Source organism: Spea bombifrons, chromosome 4 (assembly GCF_027358695.1).
Source record: "Spea bombifrons isolate aSpeBom1 chromosome 4, aSpeBom1.2.pri, whole genome shotgun sequence".
Lineage (NCBI taxonomy): Eukaryota > Metazoa > Chordata > Amphibia > Anura > Pelobatidae > Spea > Spea bombifrons.
In genome coordinates this window covers 109302747-109322969 of record NC_071090.1, presented here as the reverse complement: position 1 = coordinate 109322969, position 20223 = coordinate 109302747, and the positions used below count along the sequence as shown (strand labels likewise).

Sequence of the window (20223 nt, the reverse complement as noted above, 5' to 3'; positions counted from 1 at the left end):
CTTTCATCTTCATAAATGATCTGCCCTTTGCTTTCCTCTTTCAAAGAAACAGAAGAAGAGATAAACATGGCAAAATCGGGTTTTCTTCTTTGACCCGAGCATTCAAAGCTCATTTCTAGTTTAGATGAGATATTATGGGAAACTGAGACCAGAGCATGTCAGGTAAATTCTAGATACACCATATTGTTCCCCCACATTCTTAGTTAATTGTGTTCACTAAACAAAATTGTTACACTTGATAATATAATTTGCAACCAATATACAGTATACTGGTAATAACTCTAAGCTTACATTGGTAATAGTAAGAAATTACTTAACACGTAAGAGTGATTCATTTATCTGATGTACTTTGTCCAGGAATTCTTTCACAATATGTACTGCAACACAGATTATGGGCACATGGTTACGGATTGCGCAAGACACCAAAAATGCCACGGTGGAGTCGGGTCCCCTGAAAAGGTTCCACTTTTCTGGTAAGGAGGGGGGATCGGATGAAGATTTCAGTGGTCCTTCCCTTGGATGGAAGGACCAAGAAGATTTGGTCATCCTACACGCCTTCTGGCCAGGGGTGGAAGGAAGGGGTCACAAATCCCTTCATAGAGTGCAGCCTCTCAAGAAACAAAGAAAGGGACCTGGTGTCCATCGTGGTTTTCTGGCACTTGACACTTTTTTTTGTTTTTACAGCGGAGCCACTGACCTTGGGGCTTCAATACCTTATTTGCTCGATTATAAGATGACCCCCCAAAATCTGAATATTAATTTATAAAAAAAAGAAAAATATAAGAATATAAGACGACCCTATATGAAAAAAGTTTTACCAGTAAATGTTAATTCATGTAAACTATGTGAACAATTTTTTTTATAAAAGCTATGATTGAGAAACATTTTTTGTTTTTATTTCCTTTTTTTTATTTTCAACCTGCCCCCCCAGTTATGTGCATCTGCCCCTGGCTTGCCACTCTGCCCCAGAAATGCCTTATACCCCCTATATGTCACTGTGCCCCATTATATGCCTTTTAACCCTCTAAATGCCACTGTGTCCCATGATATGCCTTTTAACCCTCTAAATGCCACTGTGCCCCTTGATATGCCTTTTGACCCCCTATGTGTCACTCTGCCTCCAGAATTGCCTTATACCCCTATATGCCACTCAGGCATTTAGGGGGTTAAAAGGCATATTATGGGGCAGAGTGGCATATAGGGAGGTATAAGGCATTTCAGGAGGCAGAGTGGCGTATAGAGGGTTAAAAGGCATTTCTGGAGGCAGAGTGGCATTAAGGGGGTTAAAAGGCATTTCACAGAGCACTCTGCCTCCAGAAATGCCTTATGCATTTAACACTCCCTCCCTCCCTCTTCCAAGCTTACCGGAGCTTCTGAGTCCCCGGTGCTTAGTCCGGGAAGCGTGTAGAGATCTACACGATTCGCGTACATAACTTCCGCTGCAGCCGGGAGGAGGTGTGGCTAGCAGCGGGGGTTGTCTGCGTCCATCGTGCAGACCTTTCCCGGCTGTCAGAGATCAGAGTTCCCCTCGCCGGGGAAGGTCTGCGCGATGGACGCAGACAACCCCCGCCGCTAACCGCACTCCTCCCAGCTGCAGCGGAAGTTGTGTACGCGAATCGCGTAGAGCTCTACACGCTGCCGGGGCTTAGTCCGGGCAGCGTGTAGTGCTCTACGCGAATTGCGCAGAGCTCTACACGCTGCCCAGACTAAGCACCGGGGACTCAGAAGTACCGGTAAGTGGGGGGGGGGACAGGAGGATCTGGATCTTAGTCTCATAGTCAGACCTAGCTGAGGTCTGATTATAAGATTACCCCGATTATAAGACGAGAGGTATTTTTCAGAGCATTTGCTCTGGAAAAAGCCTCGTCTAATAATCGAGCAAATACGATAAATAAAATATAAATATGCTACAAAATGGCTGATGAATTTCAATTCTGACATTGTGACCTTTGTCTTGATTATCTACTCCCCATCTTGACCACTCTCCATTTCGCTGGTTCTTCTGGGTACATCAGTAATCTTATATCCCAAGGCTCTCATAAAGAAGCCAGCATATCCTATGATGGTGTAATTGACTCAAATGAGGAAGCAGATTGAACTACAAGTGTCATGTATCTTTCAGATTTGTGATTTATGAGTGACTGAAGTTCATCTTCTCCATCAATGATTATGAGTGATATCAGAAGCACGAATAAAAATATATGATTCCTTTGGTTTTGCTTCTTTCCAGGTGAATCCATTGAGTACAGATCATTGAAGACACTGTGTTGCTTCTACAGGCCGGTCTAGCCGTAGATGTTTTAAGTAGATGGCTATGGCTTTGATGGCACATTTTATTTCAAGTTTTTTAGATGAACGGAATATTGAATCCCATGAGTAAAGTATCCATACCACAGCATCCATGACAAGTTATTGTGGTTTAGCCTGTATTTAGTAAAATGTCCTTCATAAATCATTCATTCATTTCAATATAATGGGGTCTAGTCACTAAAAGTCGAGTTGTTAGTTTAGTTAAGATTTCTTTACTACTCAGAAAACATAGATTCACTAATATGGGACATCTTTAGCTCAGGTGTGGGCAAACCAAGACATGTGAGTTCAATGAGAACCATCATGTGCTTGCCCAAATGGACTGAAGAGCTTTATTCCTTCAGAGCAGACTGTTACTGCTCAATTTATTTTTCATTTAAGAACACTGAAAATTTTAATAAAATAATAAAAAAAGATTTTTTATTTTGAGAAACCGCTTTGTGTTATCATAATATGGATTTTGCTCTGTGTTTGCTAAGATATTTATGGCTGTTTGGAACATTTATGGAAAGTTGCTTTTCTCATGGAAGGTAAGAATTTATTGGATTGAGAAAAACAAGGTTTTGCAGACATTAATTTTCAATTTGCATAACAGGGCTTGTGAATGTATGTATTGTCTCTGGAAATGTCAGTGAAAAGGTGTCAGGACTGGGATGGGAGCATAAGGCAGGTAGTGCAGTCCGACCCAGAGGCAGGCAATCCGTAATAAGTCAATAATCAGTCCAGAAGGTCAAGGCAGACTGTACTGGTTCATAACGGGTTACCAAGCCATGGTTGTGGGACAGGAGACAAACAGCATAATCCAGGTCTTAAGCCAAAGATCAAGCAGAGAGGTCAAGTGAAGTCAGTAAACTGTAGCAAGGAACACAAGGTGAATCCCAAGGGCTTGGAGATAAGGGACACCTGAGCTGCATGAGTGCTGGTCTGGAGGCCTGACACTCTAATTAGTAAGTATACATTTAAAATACAATAAATCTAGCAATCTCAGAAGGTTTCTAGAAACATTTTCACGGGGATGATAGGATCTTCATATAAAATCTAGATCCTTAAATGTTATATATGGGGAACATCTGCCAACCATTTACTTAAAACAGGCTTGGACTGGCCACGTAGGGGCGAATGGAGCTGAAGCTCCAGGCCCCTACCTTAAAATAGGTCCAGTCAGGACCCAACTGACTGGGCCTATACGGCCTCTATGGCTGCCTATAACGCAGGGCAAAAGGGGCACCTGCCCCTTAACCCCGCAGCAACTGCGACCGGGCCCGCCACTCTAGGGGGCCCGGGTAACCCCCACGATCAATTCCACGGGGGCCCGCTACTTACAGGGCAAACGAGCGCGAGCCGGGGACGCAGGAATTCAACAGAGTCACGTGACGAGCGGCACATACTTTTACATCTTCAGTTGTTCAGGTAAGGGGAGGCTGTATGAACGAGTATTTGAGATTGGGTGAGTGAATTAATGAATATCTGTGAAGGAGTGAGTGAATGAATGTTTGTGAATGAGTATATGTAAATGAGTATCTGAATGAGGGAATTAATGAGTATCAATGCATGAATGAATATCTGAATAAGTGAATGATTATCTGTGAATTAGTGAATAAATATTTGTGAATTAATATGTGTGTGTCATAGCATGGATGTGTAGGGGGGGCAAAGATGCCACAGGCAGGCTGTTTTGGTGGCAAAGATGCCACAGGCGGGCTGTTTTGGTGGCAAAGTTGCCACATGCGGGCTGTTTTGGGGCCAAAGATGCCACATGCGGGCTGTTTTGGGGGCAAAGATGGCAAGTCCTATTCTTCCAATCTGGGTCCTAGGCAGATCTGGGTGCCAGGTCTGATTTGATACTAAAGGGGGTGGCTGGCATAAATACACAATGTGGGGCTGGCTGACAGGACAATACGCAAGGGTGTGGGGGCATTAATTCACAAGTGGGTGCTGGCTGGGGCATCACATAAATCAATACTAAAGTGGGGCTGGCTGGGGGCATACATACACAATGGGGGGGCTCTCTTGAGTGCATAAATACACGTGGGGGCTGGCAGCATCAATACACATGAGGGCCAGCTGCGGCCATCACATAAATCAATATCAAAGGGAAAACGTCCGTGGAAATCCTCCGGATGCGGGTGTCAGTGTGGCAGAGCCTGTCCTGGTGTGTGTGTGTTAGAGTGTCGGTGTGGCCGAGCCTGTCCTGGGGTGTGTGTTTGGGTGTTGGTGTGCCAGAGCCTGCCCTGGTGTGTGTACGAACACAGAAAAGAACCCCAGCACTCCAATCAGCTTACAATCCTTAGGTTACTCTATTCAGAGAAAGCAAAACAAAAAAAGCAACGTTTCGGTCAAACAGGGCCTTTGTCAACCCTTCAAGAGGGTTTATGCTGTCCCTTTTTTCCTGCTAGCTTCCTGGGAGTTGAGTGCTGAAGCATTTTTTCTTTTTTAACTGTCCTGGTGTGTGTGTCTGGTGTTGGTGTGGCAGAGCCTGTCCTGGTGTGTGTGTGAGTGTGTGTGTCCATTTTCTTGTATTTGTTTTGCCACTCGGCTTTACCGAATGTACGAGCTGGACTTTTGTCCAACGTGTGTGAGTACTCACACTTACACTTTAGTGAATAGACCTGTTCAACTAGAATCTTGGTCAATCATTTACTTTGAAATTACGCAATACAGCTCTTTGCTCATCCTCTTGCCCCATAACACTGCCATTAAGCAGCAAATTATGAAAACCTTTTTGGCACCATTAAATGCCAAAGAATATACGGTATGCAGTAATACAAAAACAAAATGAACCCCACCCCAGCTGATGACTGGATAGCTGACCAATGGTTGACCCCAAGCATGGCTGGGTCATGTAACCCCTTCCGCCTATACATCTCCAGTGGTCTCTGCTCTTTGCCTATCTTTTTGCCCCATAACACTGCCATCAAGCAGCAGATTATGAAAACTTTTTTAACACCATTAGATGCCAAATAATATACAGTATGCTGTAATCCAAAAAAACCCAAATCTTCAGGTTACTTCAGGTTACAAATTAATAAGATGTTTTGAGATTTGTCATTATTGCTGTAACGAGGCTCCTTCTCTGCAAATCCCCAGTGTTCTTGTACAGAGACAACGTCATGTTCTTTGCACAGTATAAAGACCTCTGAAAGAGTTATTGGCTGTTACTTCACTGAACTTCTGGTTACAGAAACTAAGCCGGGTCTTACCAGAAAATAACATTTCCAAATTTGCTTGATTTTTCTTAAAATATTGGAGAAGACCTTTATTTAGTCTTCCTACCAGGTGGTGGAACAGGATGCAGCGGAGATATACATTCATCAAGCTTCCATATTTTTAATCTGATGGTAAAAAAAGAAAATAACGCAACTGAATAACGCTTATTCAATATGGAATTTTAAATGACATTAAATATTCTGCATTTATTTTGTTTTGGTAATTCCCATTTATCTAGAATTGATAGATTAATAGAGAATTCATTTTATGGATGTTATTACTAAGAAATATTTTTGTAATACAGTGTGCATATTGTTCATTGTTTTTATGGTACCTCTGTGTATATTACTATGCATATTTCCAATAAAGGCGAAATATTACTAAGAAATATTTTAGATTATTTTCTATTATATTATTATATTCCATATATTTCTCTTGAACGTCTTAGTTGGAACTGCAGATATGTAACCAGAATATGAGTGCTGTTGACCAAAACTGTTGTCTTGACTTCTCAACTAAATTGCAAATTTTGCCAATGGAACATAATTATGGATTTTTTTTATAATGTTACAATCATTATAATGATCTAAATGACATTTTGTAATGTAGGCGATTTTGTCTAAAATGAGGTGATTTGGTCATCTTTTCTTGTTATTTCTAATTTTTTAGCAGGTTTTGGATACAGACTGGAAACCTCTATCTTTGATCTTAAGATCCCGAAACATCATCTTGACTGCTTTTTTCCAGTATTTGAAGCACTGAAGAGGACTGGATAACCAGAGAATAACTTGGTTTTACTGTTAATATTTACTTAATAACTTGGCAACAATCACTACGTTAACATCATCTTGGTGTAAAAACAACCAAATTATCTGCTTTCCTCTACAACAATATTCAAGCGTAACTTCACCCTACAGGGGTAGGGTGGAAAAAAATGTGCGTTTAGTAAAATTCAGTTCAAATATAAAAAAATTTTTCTAAGTTGTAGAATATGTTCAACGAGACAGAAGTGGTGGAGATTCTGCTGTTGGGTTTTCAGAATCCACAGAATTTAAACTTTGCTCTCTTTGTTTTGTTTCTTATGATCTACATCTTGACGTTAGTCGGGAACCTGCTGATTATTGTATTGGTGGCAAAAGTTCAGAGGCTTAAATCTCCCATGTATTTCTTCCTCACTCAGTTATCGGTGTGCGATATCCTTGTATCCACCATCATAGTCCCCAACATGCTCCATGTTATAATTAATGGAGGAAGCAGAATATCGTTGACTGGCTGCATCTCTCAGTTTTACTTTTTTTCTATTTCAGAAGGCACCGAGTGTCTCCTTCTCACAGCAATGTCCTATGACCGGTATTTGGCCATTTGTCATCCCCTGCGTTACACGTCCATCATGGGTTTTAGGCTTTACCTCCAACTCATTCTCATTTCTTGGCTTTTGTCATGTATATTTTCATTTTCTGATGCCCCATTCCTTTCTGTTTTAGAGTTCTGTGGTCGTGTCATTGACCATTATTTCTGTGATTTTGCTCCCCTTATAGAGTTGTCTTGTACAAAACATACTCTTGCTGAACTTGTAGATTTTATCATAGGCATTCCATATGTAGGTGTCCCTTTCTTCTTTATTATTTTTACTTATGTCTCCATTTTTATCACCATCCTTGGAATTTCCTCCAGTATCGGGAGACAGAAAGCCTTCTCCACTTGCAGCTCCCACTTGACTGTAGTGTGCGCCTACTATGGGACTATGGTAGTAGTTTACCTTGCCCCCACCAAAAGGCAGTCTTTTAACAGTAATAAAGTATTATCTCTTCTATTTTCAATGCTATGCCCATTTCTTAACCCGATTATATACAGTCTTAGGAATGAGGATATCAAAGTAAGTTTGAAAAAGTTTCTGTCAAAGAGCCCAAGAGAAATGTAACTTTCATCTACATAAATTATCTGTCCTTTGCTTTCCTCTTTCAAAGATACAAAAGAAGAGATAAACACGGCAAAATTGGGGTAACCATATAGTTCCCTTATTTGACCCGAGTGGTTATTGGGATTCAAAGCTCATTTTGAGTTTAGATGAGATATTATGGGGAACTGAGACCAGATCTTGTCAAAAGTAGCTTATTTTTCCCCCTAAATTCTTACTTTACTGTGTTCGCTAACCAAACTAAATTGTTTCACTTGGTAATATAAATTGTAACCCATATACAGTGTATTGGTAATAACGCTATGCGTATATGCGTAATAGTAACATAAGAGTGAAATAAGTATATGATGTATTTTGCACATGAATTATTTCATAATATGTACTGCGACACAGATTATCGGCACAGGGTAACAGATTAAAGAAGACACCAAAAATGCCATGGTGGAGTCGGGTCCCCTGAAAAGGTCCAAGCCCCAGGGTGCAGCCCCTCATGAAACGAAGAAGGGGACCTGGTGTCCATCTTGGTTTTCTGGCACTTGGCACTTTTTTTGTTTTTTTAACACCAGAGCCACTGACCCTGAGGCTTCAAAAAAATATATATAAATATGCTACAAAATGGCTGATGACTTTCAGCTCTGACATTGTGACCTTTGTCTTGATTATCTACTCCCCATCTTGATCACTCTCCATTTTGCTGGTTCTTCTGGGGACGTCAGTAATGTTATATCCCAAGGCTCTCATAAAGAAGCCAGCATGTCCTATTATGACTTATAAATGCTCTGGACAAAGAGTTCTTATAACTGCAGGTCAATAGAGGATGCATCTTTTGAATTTGTGATTGTGAGTGACTGAAGTTCATCTTCTCCATCAATGATTATGAGTGATATCAGAAGCACCAGTAAAAAGATATGCTTCATTTGGCTTTGCTCTTTGTAAGTGAATCCATTGAGTACAGATCATTAAAGATACTGTGTTGAGTCGACAGGCCAGTCCAGCCGTAGCTGTTTTAAGTAGATGGCTATGGCTTCATCACCTGTCTTTGATGTCACACTTTATTTCAAGTCTCTTAGATGAACTGAATATTGAATCCCATGATTAAAGCATCTATACCACAGCATCCATGACAAGGCTTGTGGAAGTTATTAGCGGCACTGAGAATGGGGTCTAGTCACTAAAAGTTGAGTTGTTAGTTTAGTACTCTGAAAACAACTCACAGATTCACTAATATGGGACACCAATAGCTCAGGTGAGGGCAAACAACGACATGTGATTTCAATGAGAACCATCATGTCCTTGCCCAAATGTATGCTGGCCATATGGACTGAAGAGCTTTACTCCTTCCGAGCAGACTGTTACTGCCCAATTTATTTTTCATTCAAGAAAATGAAAATTCATTTATTTTGAGAAACCATATCATGTTATCATAATATGGATTTTGCTCTGTGTTTGCTAAGATATTTATGGATGTTTAGAACATTTATGGAAAGTTGATTTTCTCATAGAAGGCAAGAATTTATTGGATGGAGGAGAAAAACAAGGTTTTACAGTCATTCATTTTCAATTTGCATAACAAGGCTTGTAAACTTATGTTATGTAACTTATGAAAACCGTGTTTAACACCAGGAGCGGACATTATGAATACCTAGATACGGCCTTCGGTCTCTGCAATGCCCCCGCGGTTTTCCAGGAATTCATAAATGATGTCCTCCGGGACATTCCTAGATGATATTTTGATCCATTCCATCTCCATAGAAAGCCACCAAGCTGATGTAGCCCGAGTCCTACAGAGGGAGAAGTGCGAGTTCCACCGCAAACAGGTCACCTTTCTGGGGTACGTAATTTCAGAGGTCGGTTTCGCTACGGATCCTGAAAAACTCTCGTCTGTTCTTGAGTGGTCACGACCTGTAGGTCTCCGCTCTCTTCAACGGTTCCTCGGCTTCGCTAACTATTACAGAAAACCAAAAAAGACGGCAATGCCTCTCTCTGGTCCCCAGGGGCCATCAAAGCTTTTGAGTCATTGAAGGCCTCTTTTGCCGCAGCTCCTATTTTGGTACACCCGAAACCTGAACTTCCATTCATACTTGAGGTCTATGCGTCTGAGACAGGGGTAGGCCCCTCCTGTCTCAACGTCCTACTCCTGAGAGCCAGTTGCACCCATGTGGGTACTTCTCCAAAGAAGCTATGTGCTGCCGAATGCAACTATCAAATTGGCGACCATGAGTTGCTGGCGATAATACTGGTTGTCATGACCACCCGCACACTGACACTCACCGCAAGAGTTATTCAGCCCAATCCCCTGATACCAAGAGAGGGGCCCTTAGTAGCAAAGAACCAGGACTTAGAGGATCCCAACAGCAAGGAGGCCAAGTGCAGGCAGGTAGATATAGGTACTGAGTAAATAAGGTGAAGGAATCGCCAGACGAACCCCACAGGAGAATAGAACTGAAGGGGTAAGCCAGAGGGTCGAAACACGGAGTGGGAAGTTAGACAAGCCAAACTGGTACACGGATATCCGGGCAGAGGTATAGAGTCAAAATCCAAAGAGTAGCCAGACAAGCAAAGGGTCAATGGCAACATAGATCACAGCAGCAAAACGAAGTGTAGGCCTACAACAGGGTGCAGGAGAAACTGATTTCCGGCTTTTTAAAACCGGCGCCAGTCAAAAAACCCCGCCTCCACGATGACATCACGGCTGAGCCTCCAGCCGTACATCACAGCCCCGATACCAGCTAGGTGGCTTAGCCGCACCCCCAGAGTTCCTGCAGATGCCGGGAGAAGAGTTAAGTCCTCTGTCAGGGGAATTCCCAGACTTAACCCCTCGAGTACCTGCGGCAGTGTTCTTGTCTGCCGGAGACGGAGCTCCGGAACGGAGTCTCGGGTTTCTGGCGTCCGCGGACGGCAGTCCGCTCGCCAGTACTGGGAGCCGGGAGATCGGAAACCCGGTGTCTGCAAGTGGCAATCTGCCCACCTGTGCCGGGAGCCGGGACATCGGATACCCGCCGGGTGCCGGAACCGTGACACTGGCTCTCAAAGAATGAAGGCATTTGCTTGAGGGAACTTCCGTACCAATCCTAATTCTCACGGATCATAAAAACCTCACCTACCTGTCCCAGGCTAAATGCTTAACTCCGAGGCAGGCCCGTTGGGCGTTATTTTTCTCCTGTTTAAATTATGTGGTCTTGTACCTGTCAGGGACCAAAAATGTCCGGGCCGATGTCCTCTCTAGTTCTCGAAAGCTAAAGAAGAGTGTCCTCCTAGTCCGATTATTCCCCCGGACTGAGTACTGGCTACCATACGTACCAAAATAACATCTCCTCTCGGGGAAAGAATATGGGCCGCTCAAGTAGATGCACCTGCTGAAACCCCCTCAGGTCGATATTTCGTACCTGTCAACCTGCGTACCAAAGATACTTTCCACCTATCACAATACTAAGTCAGCAGGTCATCCCAGGAGGAACCAACTTCTCTGGTCAGTTTCCCATCTCTTCTGGTGTCCAGGAACTAGCAAAAATATTGTTGCCTTCGTAGTCTGCGTGCAGACTAAACCACCCTGTCACCCTTTAGTGGGCCGTCTCCAAACCATACCTAATGGTGAGAGGCCATGTCACACCTTGCCATGGATTTCTTAGTCAACCTTGCGCTGTCTAACGGTAACAAAGTTATCTTCATGGTTGTCGACCGGTTTTCTAAAATGATACACTGCATACCATTCAAAAAGCTCCCTTCCGCTAAGGAGTTGGCTACGGTTTTTATCAAGGAGATCTATTGGCTATACCGGGGTTCCCAAAGTCATACTTTTCTGACCGGGGTAGCCAGTTTGTCTAGAGATTTTGGAAGGCCTTCTGTGCGCAACTGGGTATCCAACTCTCCTTCTCCTCGGCCTACCACCCACAATCGAATGGGGCTGCGGAAAGGGCCAATCATACCTTGGAGCAATTCCTGAGGTGCTACATCTCAGACCACCAAAGTAATAGGTCGGAACTGCTACCCTGGGCGGAATTTGCTCATAATAGTGCTGTCTTGGCCTTCACCCGGTTCTCCCCTTTCATGGTGAATTATAGGTATAATCCCAGGGGATTCTGGCACTGGAGGATCATCTCCAGCAGATCCATTCCACATGGGTGCAGGTCCAGGAGGCACTTCGATGCTCACAACAGTGTCAGGAGTTCCAGGCTAATCATAAACACCTACCCACACCTTCCTATCATGTCGGGGAGAGTGTCTGATTATCCTCCAGAAATCTCCACCTCCTGTGGGGCCTTTCCGTATCCTCCGACGGGTAAACCTGTGGCCTATGCCCTGGATCTTCCTTCCAACATGCACATCCACAATGTGTTCCATGTCTCACTGTTGAAACCTCTGATCTGTAAGCAGCAGATTATGAAAAGTTTTTTAACACCATTAGATGCCAAATAATATACAGTATGCTGTAATCCAAGGTTACTTCAGGTTACAAATTAATAAGATGTTTTGGGATTTGTCATTATTGCTGTAACGAGGCTCCTTCACTGGAAATCCCCAGTGTTCTTTTACAGAGACAACGTCATGTTCTTTGCACAGTATAAAGACCTCTGAAAGAGCTATCGGCTGTTACTTCACTGAATTTCTGGTTACTTACCAGGTCTTACCAGAAAATAACATTTCCAAAGGTGCTTGGTTTTCATCAAAATATTGGAGAAGACCTTTATTTAAACTTCCTACCAGGTGATGGAACAGGACGCGGTGGAGAGATACATTCACCAAGCTTCCTTATTTTTAATCTGATGGTAAAAATGGGAAATAATGCAACTAAATAACGCTTATTTAGTATGGAATTTTAAATGCATTTATTTTGTTTTGGTAATAACCTTTGTCTCTTTACTAAAATAGCAGGCAAAATGTAAAAACATTGAAAAATCTTTCTATTTCTTACAAAAATCTGTCTATCTCATAGTATACCTTTTTTTAAAAAAAAATATGTATATATATATATATATATTGATGGATTAATAGAGAATTATGTTAGATTATTTTTTCTACTTTTCTATTATATTATTAGATTCCATATATTTCTCTTGGATGTTTTAGTTGGAACTGCAGATATGTGAGTCCAGAATGTTGACCAAAACCGTTGCACTTTTTGGCCAATGGAACATTATTATGTTTTGTTTTTTTCATAATTGTAAAATAAGTATAATGATCTATATGACATTTTATAATTCAGGCTGGATGAAAACAGAAATGCACAAGTCTACACAAACGAGTGAGTTTAAAATGAGGTGATTTGGTCAACTTTTCTTTTCTTCTAATTTGTTAGCAGGTTTTGGATACAGACTGGAAACCTCTAATATCTTTGATCTCAAGATCTTGAACATAATTTTGACTGCTTTTTCCAGTATTTGGAGCACTGAAGAGGACTGGATAACCAGAGAATAACTTGGTTTTACTATTACTATTTTCTTAATAACTTGGTAACAATCACTACGCTAACATCATCTTGGTGTAAAAACAACCAAATTATCTGCTTTCCTCTACAACAATATTCAAGCGCAAAAATTCCGTAAAATTCGGTTCAAATATTTATTTATTTTTTCTAACTTATAGGATATGTTCAACAAGACAGAAGTGGTGGAGATTCTGCTGTTGGGTTTTCAGAATCCACAGATTTTAAACTCTGTTCTCTTTGTTCTGTTCCTTGTGATCTACATCTTGACGTTAGTCGGGAACCTGCTGATTATTATATTGGTGGCAAAGTTTCAGAGGCTGAAATCTCCCATGTATTTTTTCCTCACTCAGTTATCAGTATGCGACATCCTTGTATCCACCATCATAGTCCCCAACATGCTCCATGTTATAGTTAATGGAGGAAGCAGAATATCTTTAGCTGGCTGCATCACTCAGTTTTACTTTTTTTCTATATCAGAAGGCGCCGAGTGTCTCCTTCTCACCGTAATGTCCTATGACCGGTATTTGGCCATTTGTCACCCACTGCGTTACACGTCCATCATGGGTTTTAGGCTTTACCTCCAACTCATTCTCATTTCTTGGCTTTTGTCATGTATATTTTCATTTTCTGTGGCCCCATTCCTTTCTGTTTTAGAGTTCTGTGGTCGTGTCATTGACCATTATTTCTGTGATCTTGCTCCCCTTATAGAGTTGTCTTGTACAAAGCATACTCTTGCCGAACTTTTAGATTTTGTGTTAGGCATCCCCTACATAGGTGTCCCTTTCTTCTTCATTATTTTTACTTATGTCTCCATTTTTATCGCCATTATTGGAATTTCCTCTAGCACTGGGAGACAGAAAGCCTTCTCCACCTGCAGCTCCCACTTGACTGTAGTGTGTGCCTACTTTGGGACTCTAATAGTAGTTTACTTTGCCCCCACCAAAAGGCATTCTTTTAACGTTAATAAAGTATTATCTCTTCTATTTTCAATGCTATGCCCATTTTCTAACCCGATTATATACAGTCTTAGGAATGAGGATATCAAAATAAGTGTGAAAAAGTTTATGTCAAAAGGAATCTAAAATACATCTCTATAAATGATCTGCCCTTTGCTTTCCTCTTTCAAAGATACAGAAGAAGAGATAAACATGGCAAAATTGGGTTTTCTTCTTTGACCCGAGTGGTTACTGGGATTCAAAGCTCATTTCTAGTTTAGATGAGATATTATGGGGAACTGAGACCAGAGCTTGTCAGGTAAATTCTATCTACACAAAAGTGTAAAGTACCATATTTCCCCCCACATTCTTAGTTGACTGTGTTCGCTAAACAAAATATACAGTATATTGGTAATTCAGGTATCTCATGTACTTTGCCAATGAATTCTTTCACAATATGTACTGCGACACAGATTATCGGCACATGGTAACCAAAAATGCCATGGTAGAGTCCCCTGAAAAGGTTCTGGCAAGCAGGGGGAATAGGTAGCTCTTCGGAGTGCCCCCCTCTATTAAAGATTTTAGTGGTCCTTCTATTGAATAGAAGGACCAAGAGGATTCAGCTGTCCTACACGCCTTCTGGCCAGGGATGGAAGGAAGGGGTCACATATGCTTTCGTAGAGTGCAGCCCCTCAAGAAACAAAGAAAGGGACCTGGTGTCCATCGTGGTTTTCTGGCACTTGGCACTTTTTTGTTTTTACAGCGGAGCCACTGACCTTGGGGCTTCAAAAAAATAAAATATAAATATGCTACAAAATCTTGACCACTCTCCATTTCCCTGGTTCTTCTGGGTACATCAGTAATGTTATATCCCAAGGCTCTCATAAAGAAGCCAGCATGTCCTATTGTGGTGTAAATGACTTAGAAATGCTCTGGGCAAAGGAGAAGAGAGTTCTTATAACTGCAGGTCAAAGGAAAAAGCAGATTGAACTATAAGTGTCATGCATCTTTCAAATTTGTGATTTGTGAGTGATTGAAGTTCATCTTCTCCATCAATGATTATGAGTGATATCAGAAGCATGAATAAAAAGATATGATTCATTTGAATTTGTTCTTTGAATCCATTGAGTACAGATCATTAAAGATACTGTGTTGAGTCGACAGGCCGGCCCAGCTGTAGATGTTTTAAGTAGATGGCTATGGCTTTGATGGCACATTTTATTTCAAGTCTTTTAGATTAACTGAATATTGAATCCCATGAGAAAAGTATCCATACCACAGCATCCATTTCTTTCCTAGATGTCCTTGCCCAAATGTATGCCGGCCATATGGACTGTAGAACTTTATTCCTTCAGAGCAGACTGTTACTGCTCAATTTATTTTTCATTTAAGAACATTGAAAATTTTAATAAAATAATAAAAAAAATATTTTTTCTTTTGAGAAACAGCTTTGTGTTATCATAAAATGGATTTTGTTATGTGTTACTAAGATATTTATGGCTGTTTAGTTGCTTTTCTCATACAAGGCAAGAATTTATTTATTGGATGGAGGGAATAACTAGGTTTTACAGTCATTCACTTTCAATTTGCATAACAGGGCTTGTGAATGTATGTATTGTCTCTGAAAATGTCAGTAAAAAGGTGTCAGGACTGGGATGTGAGCATAAGGCAGGTAGTGCAGTCTGACCCAGAGGCAGGCAATACGTAATACCAGATAGCAAAGTCAATAATCAGTCCAGAAGGTCAAGGCAGACTGCACAACGGGTTAACAAGCCAAGGTTGTGGGACAGGAGACAAACAGTATAATCCAGGTCTTAAGCCAAAGATCAAGCCGAGAGGTCAAGTGAGGTCAGCGAGCTGTAGCAAGGAACACAAGGTGAATCCCAAGGGCTTGGAGGTAAGGGACCCCTCAGCTGCATGAGTGCTGGTCTGGGGGCCTGACACTCTAACTAATTAGTAAGTATACATTTAAAATACAATAACACTGAAATCTAGCAATCTCAGAAGGTTTCTAGAAACATTTTTAGGGGGGCGATAGGATCCTCATATAAAATCTATGGGGAACATCTACCAACCATTTACTTAAGCCTTCCTTTAAACTGGAGGAACAATCCCAACCCAGGAATAATATGCATATCAATCCTTGATGTAGTTGTGGTTATCAGTAAGACGGGTTTTTCATAGATTGTAAAGTTTGGATCACATAACTCTTCGCCTGGCTTAACCACAATGGATGGAGACTGAATGCATGCAAGTGTACGCAAGTTGATTTTCTTGTATTCGTTTACCGAATGTACGAGCTGGACTTTTGACCAACGTGTGTAAGTACTCACACTTACACTTTAGTGAATAGACCTGTTCAACTAGAATCTTGGTCAATCATTTACTTTGAAATTACGCAATACAGCTCTTTGCTCATCCTCTTGCCCCATAACACTGCCATTAAGCAGCAAATTATGAAAACTTTTTTGGCACCGTTAGATGTCAAAGAATATACGGTATGCAGTAATACAAAAACAAAATGAACCCCACCCCAGCTGATGACTGGATAGCTGACCAATGGTTGACCCCAAGCATGGCTGGGTCATATAACCCCTTCCACCTATACATCTCCAGTGGTCTCTGCTCTTTGCCTATCTTCTTGCCCCATAACACTGCCATCAAGCAGCAGATTATGAAAACTTTTTAACACCATTAGATGCCAAATAATATACGGTATGCTGTAATCCCCAAAAAATCCATATCTTCAGGTTACTTCAGGTTACAAATTAATAAGATGTTTTGGGATTTGTCATTATTGCTGTAACGAGGCTCCTTCTCTGCAAATCCCCAGTGTTCTTGTACAGAGACAACGTCATGTTCTTTGCACAGTATAAAGACCTCTGAAAGAGCTATTGGCTGTTACTTCACTGAACTTCTGGTTACAGAAACTAAGCCGGGACTTACCAGAAAATAACATTTCCAAATTTGCTTGATTTTTCTTAAAATATTGGAGAAGACCTTTATTTAGTCTTCCTACCTGCTGGTGGAACAGGATGCAGCGGAGAGATCCATTCATCAAGCTTCCATATTTTTAATCTGATGGTAAAAATGGGAAATAACGCAACTGAATAACGCTTATTCAATATGGAATTTTAAATGACATTTAATATTCTGCATTTATTTTGTTTTGGTAATTCCCATTTATCTAGAATTGATAGATTAATAGAGAATTCATTTTATGGATGTTATTACTAAGAAATATTTTTGTAATACAGTGTGCATATTGTTCATTGTTTTTATGGTACCTCTGTGTATATTACTATGCATATTTACAATAAAGGCGAAATATTAAGAAATTAAGAAAATTTTAGATTATTTTCTTTTATATTATTATATTCCATATATTTCTCTTGAACGTCTTAGTTGGAACTGCAGATATGTAACCAGAATGTGAGCGCTGTTGACCAAAACTGTTGTCTTGACTTCTCAACTAAATTGCAAATTTTGCCAATGGAACATAATTATGGATTTTTTCATCATTTTACAATCATTATAATGATCTAAATGACATTTTGTAATGTAGGCGATTTTGTCTAAAATGAGGTGATTTGGTCATCTTTTCTTGTTATTTCTAATTTTTTAGCAGGTTTTGGATACAGACTGGAAACCTCTATCTTTGATCTCAAGATCCCGAAACATCATCTTGACTGTTTTTTTCCAGTATTTGGAGCACTGAAGAGGACTGGATAACCAGAGAATAAATTGGTTTTACTGTTAATATTTACTTAATAACTTGGCAACAATCACTACGTTAACATCATCTTGGTGTAAAAACAACCAAATTATCTGCTTTCCTCTACAACAATATTCAAGCGTAACTTCACCCTACAGGGGTAGGGTGGAAAAAAATGTGCGTTTAGTAAAATTCAGTTCAAATATAAAAAAAAATTTCTAAGTTGTAGAATATGTTCAACGAGACAGAAGTGGTGGAGATTCTGCTGTTGGGTTTTCAGAATCCACAGAATTTAAACTTTGCTCTCTTTGTTTTGTTTCTTGTGATCTACATCTTGACGTTAGTCGGGAACCTGCTGATTATTATATTGGTGGCAAAAGTTCAGAGGCTTAAATCTCCCATGTATTTCTTCCTCACTCAGTTATCGGTGTGCGATATCCTTGTATCCACCATCATAGTCCCCAACATGCTCCATGTTATAATTAATGGAGGAAGCAGAATATCGTTGACTGGCTGCATCTCTCAGTTTTACTTTTTTTCTATTTCAGAAGGCACCGAGTGTCTCCTTCTCACAGCAATGTCCTATGACCGGTATTTGGCCATTTGTCATCCCCTGCGTTACACCTCCATCATGGGCTTTAGGCTTTACCTCCAACTCATTCTCATTTCTTGGCTTTTGTCATGTATACTTTCATTTTCTGATGCCCCATTCCTTTCTGTTTTAGAGTTCTGTGGTCGTGTCATTGACCATTATTTCTGTGATTTTGCTCCCCTTATAGAGTTGTCTTGTACAAAACATACTCTTGCTGAACTTGTAGATTTTATCATAGGCATACCAGGTGTAGGTGTCCCTTTCTTCTTCATTATTTTTACTTATGTCTCCATTTTTATCTCCATCCTTGGAATCTCCTCCAGTATCGGGAGACAGAAAGCCTTCTCCACTTGCAGCTCCCACTTGACTGTAGTGTGCGCCTACTATGGGACTATGGCAGTAGTTTACCTTGCCCCCACCAAAAGGCAGTCTTTTAACGTTAATAAAGTATTATCTCTTCTATTTTCAATGCTATGCCCATTTCTTAACCCGATTATATACAGTCTTAGGAATGAGGATATCAAAGTAAGTTTGAAAAAGTTTCTGTCAAAGAGCCCAAGAGAAATGTAACTTTCATCTACATAAATTATCTGTCCTTTGCTTTCCTCTTTCAAAGATACAAAAGAAGAGATAAACACGGCAAAATTGGGGTAACCATATAGTTCCCTTATTTGACCCGAGTGGTTACTGGGATTCAAAGCTCATTTTGAGTTTAGATGAGATATTATGGGGAACTGAGACCAGATCTTGTCAAAAGTAGCTTATTTTTCCCCCTAAATTCTTACTTTACTGTGTTTGCTAACCAAACTAAATTGTTTCACTTGGATATATAAATTGTAACCCATATACAGTGTATTGGTAATAACGCTATGCGTATATGCGTAATAGTAACATAAGAGTGAAATAAGTATATGATGTATTTTGCACATGAATTATTTCATAATATGTACTGCGACACAGATTATCGGCACAGGGTAACAGATTAAAGAAGACACCAAAAATGCCATGGTGGAGTCGGGTCCCCTGAAAAGGTCCAAGCTTTTCTGGTGAGGAGGGGAGAGTGCCCCCCTTTATCAAAGATTCCCTTGGAGGGAAGAACCAAGAAGATTCAGCCACCCTACACGCCTTCTGGCCAGGGATAGAATTAAGGGGTCACATATGCCTTCGTGAAGTGCAGCCCCTCATGAAACGAAGAAGGGGACCTGGTGTCCATCTTGGTTTTCTGGCACTTGGCACTTTTTTTGTTTTTTTAACACCAGAGCCACTGACCCTGAGGCTTCAAAAAAATATATATAAATATGCTACAAAATGGCTGATGACTTTCAGCTCTGACATTGTGACCTTTGTCTTGATTATCTACTCCCCATCTTGATCACTCTCCATTTTGCTGGTTCTTCTGGGGACGTCAGTAATGTTATATCCCAAGACTCTAATAAAGAAGCCAGCATATCCTATTATGACTTTTAAATGCTCTGGACAAAGAGTTCTTATAACTGCAGGTCAATAGAGGATGCATCTTTTGAATTTGTGATTGTGAGTGACTGAAGTTCATCTTCTCCATCAATGATTATGAGTGATATCAGAAGCACCAGTAAAAAGATATGCTTCATTTGGCTTTGCTCTTTGTAAGTGAATCCATTGAGTACAGATCATTAAAGATACTGTGTTGAGTCGACAGGCCAGTCCAGCCGTAGCTGTTTTAAGTAGATGGCTATGGCTTCATCACCTGTCTTTGATGTCACACTTTATTTCAAGTCTCTTAGATGAACTGAATATTGAATCCCATGATTAAAGCATCTATACCACAGCATCCATGACAAGGCTTGTGGAAGTTATTAGCGGCACTGAGAATGGGGTCTAGTCACTAAAAGTTGAGTTGTTAGTTTAGTACTCAGAAAACAACTCACAGATTCACTAATATGGGACACCAATAGCTCAGGTGAGGGCAAACAACGACATGTGATTTCAATGAGAACCATCATGTCCTTGCCCAAATGTATGCTGGCCATATGGACTGAAGAGCTTTACTCCTTCCGAGCAGACTGTTACTGCCCAATTTATTTTTCATTCAAGAAAATGAAAATTCATTTATTTTGAGAAACCATATCATGTTATCATAAT

The 20223-nt window shown here is 40.7% G+C and overlaps 3 protein-coding genes across 3 annotated transcripts; all 3 read left to right on the top strand.

Annotated features, from left to right (window-relative positions):
- The first annotated feature begins 6508 nt into the window (after window positions 1-6508).
- On the top strand, window positions 6509-7438 carry LOC128491649 (olfactory receptor 11L1-like). Its single transcript, XM_053463966.1, has one exon. It carries the CDS (start codon window positions 6509-6511, stop codon window positions 7436-7438), a length of 930 nt encoding a protein of 309 aa, XP_053319941.1.
- A 5583-nt stretch (window positions 7439-13021) lies between these two features.
- On the top strand, window positions 13022-13942 carry LOC128491648 (olfactory receptor 11L1-like). The gene has a single exon (XM_053463965.1). It carries the CDS (start codon window positions 13022-13024, stop codon window positions 13940-13942), a length of 921 nt encoding a protein of 306 aa, XP_053319940.1.
- A 3800-nt stretch (window positions 13943-17742) lies between these two features.
- On the top strand, window positions 17743-18672 carry LOC128491647 (olfactory receptor 11L1-like). The gene has a single exon (XM_053463964.1). It carries the CDS (start codon window positions 17743-17745, stop codon window positions 18670-18672), a length of 930 nt encoding a protein of 309 aa, XP_053319939.1.
- The last annotated feature ends 1551 nt before the right edge of the window (window positions 18673-20223 follow it).

Bases quoted from the DNA above. Each gene is read 5' to 3' on its own strand.
- LOC128491649 (XM_053463966.1), top strand. From the start codon at position 6,509: ATGTTCAACGAGACAGAAGTGGTGGAGATTCTGCTGTTGGGTTTTCAG.
- LOC128491648 (XM_053463965.1), top strand. From the start codon at position 13,022: ATGTTCAACAAGACAGAAGTGGTGGAGATTCTGCTGTTGGGTTTTCAG.
- LOC128491647 (XM_053463964.1), top strand. From the start codon at position 17,743: ATGTTCAACGAGACAGAAGTGGTGGAGATTCTGCTGTTGGGTTTTCAG.